At 41.9% G+C, this 10,055-nt stretch overlaps 1 protein-coding gene across 2 annotated transcripts in view; it reads left to right on the top strand.

Annotated features, from left to right (window-relative positions):
* Nucleotides 1-910: 910 nt before the first annotated feature.
* Nucleotides 911-10,055, top strand: part of ELAC1 (elaC ribonuclease Z 1) — a 14,935-nt gene continuing 5,790 nt past the window's right edge. Inside the window, exons 1-2 of one of the 2 annotated variants that reach the window (XM_004379237.2) lie at nucleotides 911-1,020; nucleotides 4,862-5,026. In XM_004379237.2, coding sequence (XP_004379294.1) covers nucleotides 4,870-5,026 — 157 coding nt within the window. In that variant the 5' untranslated portion in view covers nucleotides 911-1,020; nucleotides 4,862-4,869. Of the gene's footprint in view, nucleotides 1,021-3,021; nucleotides 3,193-4,861; nucleotides 5,027-10,055 lie in introns of those variants that run through there. The other variant, XM_023733954.1, reaches the window with a different exon arrangement.

The following is a 10,055-nucleotide window of genomic DNA, read 5'->3' on the forward strand; positions in this document are numbered from 1 at the left end:
CTATTGGGCAGTTCTACCCCTGTCATATAGTGTCACTATGAGTCAGAATTGACTCAATGGCACACAACAATCTTAACAGACAGCAATCTTAACGAGAGCGAGTCACCAGACCTCTCTTCTGTGGTGCCGCTGGGAGACTGTGAACGGCCAACCTTTAGGTTAACACATGAGAGCAAACCGTTAGCACCATCCAGGGGCCTATCCTTAGAATTAAACAAAAAAAAAAAAAAAAATAAAAAAAACTAAGTTGCCGAAAGTCACTTTCCACTCATAGCGACCCTATAGGACAGAGTAGAAAGGCACCATAGGGTTTCCAAGGCGCGCTGGAGGACTGAACTGCAGCCCTTTTGGTTAGCAGCAGAAGGGTACCACTGTGACACTGGGAAAATGGAATGCCAGCGCAGGCTCATGATAAATGGTAATGCTGACATATCTCTGATTCAAAGGCATGTGTTTTTTTCCTCTTAAGGCCTCTCACGGTTAAACTTTCAGGTTTAATAGTTGAAAAATAGTGAGATTCATCCCAATGCAAGAATAAAAATTAGGCAAACATGAGCAAAACATGAGTAAGAATACTGTTGTTTGAAAACATAACAGGCGAAGCAAAATTAAGCAAAAAAAAAAAAAAAAAGAGAAAAAAAAGCAGTAAACGTTTTCAGCTTGGGTGCTTCACGTTCCAGCAGGCGATATTTAACAACCCCGCTCTAACGCTGACGGGTCACCGCCACCATCTTACAGCGAACTGCGGCGGGCAAGGAAGGAGGAGAGGGATCTGCAGGCGTTTTCCTCGGAACTTAACTCGATGCGGGCAAACGTGTTCGAGGCGGACCCGGAACCCCACGCCCCGGTGGCCTGTCCCGGGGCGAGCGCCAAGGAGCGCGGACCTCCGAACATCCTAGAGCGGCCGCACGGCCTCCCAGGCGGCGGCGCACTTCCGCCCGCACCAGTTGCCGCCTCGCTGACGGCTGGGTCTCGGTGACGCCTGCCCTCGCTCGCTCCTTTCGCGGGCCTGAGGAGTGGGTGAGTGGGGCCCAGCGCGCTGCAGGGGCGGGGCAGGGTCTGGGCAGTCGCGGAGGACCCAGGCCCGGGAGCGTAGGCGCGCTGCGGCCACCTCTTGGAGCCGGAGCCTCTCCGTCCTCGAGCTCCCGCCGCTCTCGCTGTTTAGCGAGACTGATACTGTCTTGTAGGAGAGAGAGCCTGGGCTCTCGAGTGGCCGGATACCTGGCCTGGCTCTTTCTTGGCCACTCAGTCGCTCCGGGCCACGATTCTTTTAGCTCTGAGATGGAGGGCAGCAGTTTCAGAGCGCTGGTTCTCAACCCTGGCATCCATTAGAATCACTTGGAAAGTCTTCCAACTACTGTGGCTCCAGAATCACCCGGTGATTGTGATATGCAGCAGGACTGAGAACCACTGGCCCAGAGTGTCAAATGACAGGACTGTGGACGTGTGCTACGTCTCAGTACTTCGACCAGAACGTGCACTTCGTCGAAGGTAGATCGTAGTCACGAGAAAGCAAGCAGCCAGCCGTTTTTCGTCAAGACGGGCCAAATCTGGTTTGCTCACTCTTAATTCCTAGTGCCAAGAGTGGTGGATGCCACATAACGGAGCTCCCTAAATATTGATGATTAGATAAATTAATTTCTGATTACTTCTTGCCCTACTGGGAAGGCTTGACTGTTTTTTTTTTTGATATTTTTGTTATGGAAACTTTGAAATATATACGAAAGTAGAATAATACAATGAACTCCCAACTCATTATCAATCTTATTTCATCTGTTCCCTCCGCCTCCACTGGATTGTTTTGAAAGCAAATCTAAAATATGACATTTTATTCATTAAAGTCTTAAGTTTATAAACATGCCATTACCAATCTAATAGGAATTTCACATTATCTTCTACTGTCTACTATCCAGTGTTTAAACTTCCCCAGTTGCCTCTTCCCCACTGTCAGTTTGTCCAAATCAAGACCCAAACAAGCTACACTTGTTGCATTTGGTTAATGTCTCTTAACTCTCATTTAATCTATAAGTTTCCCCTCCCTCTTTATTATTATTTTTTCTTGGAACATACAGGTCATTTGTCCTGTAAAGTTTCCCACATACTAGATTTTGCTTTTTCTATCCCTGAGATATCCTTTAACAAACTGGTATTTAGATCCACAGGTTTTTTTCAGATTCAGTTTCTACTTTTTGGCAAGAAAACCTCATAGGGGTTACTGTGTACTTAAGATTGCCATCTATCAGGGGTAAGACAAGGTCTTGTTTCTCTTTGTGGTGTTAAGATTAATCAGTGGACCTTTTCTGTACAAACTGTACCACACAGTAACTAAATAATTGCCTTGGCAATTGTAGAAAGATGACAGCCAATAACTGCAAAAGGAATAAGAGAATTATAATACTACCTTTTGGCAACCCCTAATGAAATAATGGCTCCTGGCAGTGATCATTAGTAGCTATTAACATCAAGAGAGACAGCCAGACAGTGTGTGCCTAGTGATGAAAGTACCTAATAGCACCTATCAAGTATACTTGGAGGAATGGAGGCAGGGCGGGGATATAGATGAAACAAGACTGGCCATGAGTTGATAATTGTTGAAACTCAGTGATGAATACATAGCAATGCATTATATTAATCTCTCTACTTTTGTACGTGTTTGAAATTTTTCATAATAGAAAGTTTTTAAAAAATGGATTGACTACTTGACTAGTAAGTTTGGGTCAGCCTGATCAATCCATTATAGTTACCTATTAGCCTTTTACTAAGTGGTTCTCAAATTTGACTGCACATTAGAATCTCAGGGGAAATTTTTTTTTTTTAATAGCAACACCCACATCTCACTCAAAGAATTTACTGTATTGCTCTGGGATGGAGCCCAATCATTGATAGGTTTCAGAAGCGTTCCAGGTGATTCTAATATGCTCCAGGGTTGTGTATCACTGGCCTAGATCCATTATTTCTTAGGGGTTGCAAAATGATGATATTCTATCATTCCTCCTGCATTTATTAGCTGCTGCTTTTTTTTTTTTTTTTTTTTAAGCATTCTACACTCTATTTATTCTCACCTCTCTTGCAAACTGCAATCCAATAGGGAAGCCTCTGCAAATTAAGCTGCTTAATTATCAGAGGGAAGCTTGGTCTTGGAGGTGAAAATGTGGAGTAACACCTGGAAGGGACACTAGAGAGAATCTTAAGGTCTGTGTATGGGGTAGAGAGATACATCACCCTTTGGTGTGAGGTGTGTGGGGGGTAGGAGGGGGGAGCGGACTAGATCCTGCAATGGAAAGGAAGACTAGGTGATGTGTAATTAGAAAAGCATGTTCATCCTTATGACACATTTTAAAAAATTTATCAATATTAAATATTTTATTTTATAGAAGTTAATGCTGCTCATTGCAAGCAGAAACAATCCAAAGTTTAGAAATTAATAATCCCCTCTCATTTTAATCATCCCTGAGATAACCAATATTAACAGTGTAGTGTATATATCCTTCCACTCCAGACTTTCTCCATCTTATATAAATGTAGGGACTTGGGAGATTGTTGTTATAAAAATGAGATCATGCCATAGTCATCTGTAACTTTTTCATTGTCATCTCTCCAGACCAATAGTTGCGAACCTAACTATTAGCTGAAGAACAAATAGTTCATGGTATGGATGTACAATAAAATATTCAACCATTTCCCGGCTGGCATATATTCAGATTGCTTCAATTTTTAGTCATCTTAAATCCCACCACAACAAACATCATTCTACATAGATCCTTTATTTATGTAGGGTAAATTCCCGAAAATGGTATTGCTCGTCTAATGGGTATTGTTATCAGCATCATCATTATTATTGGTAACATATATTGCCATATTACTCTCCCAAAACATAGTAGCAATTCATCCCACCACCAAGTTATGTATGAGAGTTATATAAGAATTAGATAAATAATTCTTAGAATTAGTTATATTCTGTTTTCCTCCCTGCCATCAATGTGGATAATCTATAATTGGCTATCTGTAAGTTTCAGTTTATTTGCATGTATTCTATTTGATATACATCTTCCGTCACAGAACTATATCAGAGATGGGAGATGTGCTCAGAAATAGTGAAAGAAAAAAAAACAGTGCCACCAGTTGGCAGAAATCTACCCATTCAACAGGTAGTTGCTGATCACTTACAATAGCAGCATCCTAAGTACTAACCCAGGAGCCCTGGTGGCCTAGTGGTTAAGCTAGGCTGCTAACCCAGAGATCGGCGGCTCGAACCCACCAGCGGCTCTGCGGGAGAAAGATGTGGCAGTCTGCTTCTGTAAAGATTACAGCCTTGGAAGCCCTTTGGGGCAGTTCTGCTCTGTCCTGTAAGGTTGCTATGAGTTGGAATCGACTCGATGGCAATGGGTTTTTTGGGTTTGAAGTCCTAACCAATCATGGACCCTATCATTTGAGAGGGTGAGACATTCACTCAGCATTACTAAGTAATACTCTGAGCGTTACTGTGTATCAGCTTTACTGTAGAGTACTGTAGAGCATTACTGTTGTTTATGGTTGTTCAGGGTGCCCCAGAGCCACTACTTGGAGAACATCATTAAAGCCCATCTCTTGCCCAGAACCTCAACTACAATTTTTAATTGACTCAGCTTGGCTGCTTTGTTTTGTTCTGTTGTTAGCAGTCACACAACATTTGGTAACTTGTGGTTTTAGCCAGTTAGGAGTTAAAATCTTACTTTGGATTTGTGTGGAAAACTATTAGAGAACAGGAATTCGGACTGTTCTGAATAACCAAAAAATAACTAGCAGAGATCTCACAGGAACCTGTTTTTGGTGATTGTGAGTAGTTCTGTGAAATACTCCCCAGGTGGTCTTTCCATTGCAGGGTGGAAGATGTCGATGGATGTGACGTTTCTGGGGACGGGTGCAGCATACCCGTCCCCAACCCGAGGTGCTTCTGCTGTGGTTCTTCGGTGTGAGGGCGAGTGCTGGCTCTTTGACTGTGGGGAGGGAACTCAGACACAGCTTATGAAAAGCCAACTTAAAGCAGGTTAGTGTGCATTAACCTACCTCATTATGATGATTTCTGGTTCTTCATTTTCTTGGCTTTCCTTTGCCTTTTTGCTCAGAAACAGCCCTGACAGTTGGCGTCCACTTCAGTGCTGGAGTCCTGACAAGACTTGGAAGGCCCTCAGTCATCTGTCATCTGGCCATAGCCACTGAGCCTCATTTGTTTATTTATTTACTTTTCATTCATCCTGTAAATTTTGAGAGCAAGGATTTATGTAGGCTTGGGGGAGTGTGGAATGGGCTACATCAGGCATAGTAAATGGAAACTGCCCCAGCAACCCAGTAAAGAGGAGAGGCGCACATACTTATTTCCAACAGGAGGTAATTAGAAGTATCAGAAGAGGGATGCAAAGGGCAGTAAATGTTCAGAGGAGGGGGACATCCCAGAGAAGGTGGTCTTTGAGTTGTTGAAGGATGAGGAGGAGAAGGGCGTTCCAGCCAGAGGGAATAGAGTGAACAAAGGCCCGGCACCAGGGAGACTGAGAGCACGTGGTTAAAAGCCTCGGCCCAGTCAGGCCAATCTGGGTTCCAGTCGCTGCTCTGTCTGGGACTTGTGACTTTAGCAGATCAGCAAACCATTGTTAAGCTTTACTTTCCTTGTGTCAAAAATGGGGGGGGGGGGTGCGGCAGGAATCTACTAAGAAGAAATGTTATGAGAATTATAGATAATGACCCCATCTCTATGTGGTTGCCTCCTTATCATCAGTTAGATCTTAGCTCAAGCGCCATCCCTCAGAGGATTTCTGAACCTCCTGGGTTAAGTAGTTCCTCCCTCACCCCACTCATTCTACTGTTTGGTCCTATTTTATTGACTTCTTAGCATCCTCAATATCTGAAATAATGTTATCTAAATAGTTGTTTCTGTGTTCACTGTCTGTGTCTCTGCACTACAGAGTAAGCTCAGTGGTCAATTATGTATCTAAAAAACCAAACCCATTGACGTCAAGTCAATACCAACTTATAGCGACCCTATAGTACACAGTAGAACTGCCCCATAGGGTTTCCAAGGAGTGGCTGGTGGATTCGAACTGCTGACCTTTTGGTTAGCAGCTGAGCTCTTAACCGTTGCACCACCAAGACTCTAGTAGATGCCTAATAAATACTGTTTAGCTAATGAGTGATAAGATGCTAAGCGCTTAGTTCAGTGCCTCTTATTCATTAGGTCTTGGTAAATGGTAGTTATGAAAGTCGTTATTCCTAGGACTCATCACAGTGCATGGCATTTGATGACTTAGGAAAGAGACTCCCAGGGTCTGAGGATCACTTAGTCTAGTGATGGAACTGATGTGCAAACAGACAGGCACAGAGTGAAGAAGATAAAAAGAATAATGGGGGTGTTTCTGAGAACTTATTGAGCATGAAGGAGGATGACACTAATTGCCTGCATGTTCAGAGAAAGCATCTCAGAGATGGTGACAGTTGAACTAGGATCTAAAAGATGAATACAAGTATCTCCAGGGAGAGGAATAGAGATGGATGTTCCAGGAAGAGATAACAAAGTGAACAAGTCAGGGAGTTTCCAGGAAAGAAATGGCATTTTAGGGAACGTTAAGCCATCCAGCATTTAGTACTTGGCTAGGAGAAAAGAGAAATGAGAATGCTGAAAAAAGAAGTGAGGGCAGACTGTGAAGTCTTCTATGGCCTGCTAAGGTATCTGGACTTTATTATTCTGTTGGACTAAGGAACCATTAAAAGTTTTTAATTAAAGGGATAACATGATTTGACTTGTGTTTTAGGACAGAATTTTCTAATAACAAATAGATTGAGAGAGAGATTAGCATTAGGGAGACCAGTTCGAAGGCAGTTGCATTCATCTGAAAGAGAGGATGAGGACATTGAAGCAGGAAGCACAGTAGGGATGGAGACGAGGAACTCAACTTAAGAGATACTTGTGGAGACAACAGGAAGTGGTGACTGACTGGATGTTTAGGGTGTGAGGAAGTGAAGAACTAAAAGTATTACAAGTTACCAGTGATGATGTCCTGGACCAAAATAGGGAGCCAGGAAAAGAGCTGTTGGAGGAAGGAGCTAACGCATAGAGTTTGGGACACAAGGCCTTGAAGTGCTCACAGTTCAACCCTAATTATATACTGTCTCATGCTGAAACCCTGAGGTGAGGGCAGGTACTATATGCTTCACATCCCTTGGATCACACAAGTGTTCCTTTCATGAGTGCTCTCAGGGTAGGCACAGGCCAGAGTGGAGGCTGTGATATTTAACATTTTAGAGAATAGAGGTTGAGATGGGATAGGGGGTGGATTAAAATAGAAACAAGAAAATGTTAAGTGTGGGTACCAGAGTTTTGGGGATGGGGGTGAATCTTCACTTTTTATTTAATACCCGTATTAGTTATCTAATGCTGCGTAACAAATTACCACAAACTTAGAGGCTTAAAACAACACATATTTATTATCTCATAGTTTCTGTGAGTCAGGGAGTCTAGACCCTGCTTAGCTGGATCCTCTGTTTCAGGGTCTTACCAAGCTGCAGTCAGGTCTTGCCTGGGGCTCTGGTCTCATCAGAGGCTAAACTGGGGAAGAATCTGCCTCCAGCCTCACTCAGGCTGTTGGCAGAATCCTTGCAGTTGTAGGACCAAGTCTGCCATCAGCTCCTAGAGGCTGCCCGCAGTTCCTTGCTATGTGGGCTTCAGCTTCATGGTAGCTTCTCATAGCCAGCAGAGGAAAGAGAGACTCTAGAGTGAATTGCCTTGCAAGATGGAGTCTTACATAGCATAATATAATCACAGCACATCCCTGTGTCCTCTTCTGCTGGTTAGAAGCAAGTGACAAGTTCCATTCACACTCCAATGAAGGGGATTATAGAACGACGTGAACATCAGGAGGCAGGCATCATGGAGTTTACCTTAAATCTTCTTACCATAATACTCTTCTGTAATATTTTATATTTTACAATTATTTTATATATATATTTAAATAAACACAAAGCTAAACCAAAACAAGAACAAAAAGGCCTAAGGGAACCTTTAGTTTACTAAATTTTTATTGTATTAAAAAAAAAAAAAAAATTCTTGACCTCAGAGAGGACGGTAGGATGGTAATCCCAGAGCTCTATCATGGTTCTCTAGCATCTCAAATGCTCCCAGTCTCAAACTGAAAAGAAGCACCCTCAGTACATCCTCGTTTCTCTCAGTAACCTGTTATGGACCATTCATTATTTGATTTATTAAAACCCTTTATTATTATTAATTATTACCCCTGGGGCAATACGTTTTATGAGTTTAATAAGGAAATACCATCTATTTATCTAAACATACTTCTTTTAAGCTTCCATGGTTCTCATACGTAAGCATCTGATTAACAAGTTTCCATGTCTATTTCTTTCATAATTTTAAAGAGTGAGCATAATCCTTCTTTTTTACCTTTAAAAAAGATTACAAAATGATAAAAAGTAATATGAAAGTATAATTTTAAAAAATAATCATAAAAAGCATATATGCTCATTGTAAAAATTCAAACAAAGCAGAAAAGTATAAGTAAGAAAAAGCCTAAATCTGTCGTTCATAGATAAATTTTCTGTGCATATAGATATAGTAATGATATGGGTGTATTTGAAAAGACCAAAACGAATGTCAGAAGAGATTCTGAAACTTGCTGTTGAGCATAGAGTAACTAAAGCGAATGGAAAAAATGATGAAGTAAAAGAGCTGAATGGAAGATTTCAAGAGGTGGCTCGAGAAGACAGAGTAAAGTATTGTAATGAAATGTGCAAAGACCTGGAGTTAGAAAACCAAAAGGGAGGAACATGCTCAGCATTCCCAAGCTGAAAGAACTGAAGAAAAAATTCAAGCCTCAAGTTGCAATATTGAAGGATTCTATGGGCAAAAACACATTACATTACACTACTGGTGGTGCAGTGGTTAAGAGTTCAGGCTGCCAACTAAAAGGTCAGCAGTTCGAATCCACAAGCTGCTCGTTGGAAACCCTATGGGACAGTTCTACTCTGTCCTGTAGGATCGCAATGAGTGAGAATCAACTCGATGGCAATGGGTTTGGTTTGGTTTTGGTATGGGAAAAATATTGAATGATGAAAGAAGCATCAAAAGAAGATGGCGGAAATATAAAGGGTCATTGTACGAAAAAGAGTTGGTCGACGTTCAGCCGTTTCAGGAGGTAGCATGTGATCAAGAATTGATGGTATTGAAGGAAGAAGCCCAAGCTGCACCGAAGGCATTGGCGAAAAACAAGCCTCCAAGAATTGACAGTATCAATTGAGATGTTTCAGGAAATAGATGCAACACTGGAAGCACTCATCTATCTGTGCCAAGAAATTTGGAAGACAGCTACCTGGCCAACTGACTGGAAGAGATCCATATTTGTGCCCATTCCAAAGAAAGGTGATCCATCAGAATGCAAAAATCATCGAACAATATCATACACAAGTAAAATTTTGCTGAAGATAATTGAAAAAAGTTTCAGCAATACATTGACAGGGAACTGCTAGAAATTCAAGCCAGATTCAGAAGAGGACATGGAATGAGGGGTATCGTTACTGATGTCAGATGGATCTTGGCTGAAAGCAGCGAATACCAGAAAGATGTTTACCTATGTTTTATTGGCTATGCAAAGGCATTCGACTGTGTGGATCGTAACAAATTATGGATAACACTTCAAAGAATGGGAATTCCACAACACTTAATTGTGCTCATGCAGAACCTATACACAGACCAAGAGGCAATCGTTTGAACAGAACAAGGGGATACTGCATGGTTTAAAATCAGTAAGGGTGTGCATCAGAGTTGTATCCTTTCACCATACTTATTCAATCAGTATGCTGAGCAAATAATCCGAGAAGCTGGACTACATGAAGAAGAATGTGGCATCAGGATTGGAGGAAGACTCATTAACAACCTGCAAGATGCAGATGACACAACCTTGCTTGCTGAAAGCGAAGAGGACTTGAAGCACTTACTGATAAAGATCAAAGATCACAGCCTTCAGTATGGATTACACCTCAACATAAAGAAAACAAAAATCCTCACAACTGGACCA

Source organism: Trichechus manatus, unplaced genomic scaffold (assembly GCF_000243295.1).
Source record: "Trichechus manatus latirostris isolate Lorelei unplaced genomic scaffold, TriManLat1.0 scaffold00063, whole genome shotgun sequence".
Classification (NCBI taxonomy): domain Eukaryota; kingdom Metazoa; phylum Chordata; class Mammalia; order Sirenia; family Trichechidae; genus Trichechus; species Trichechus manatus.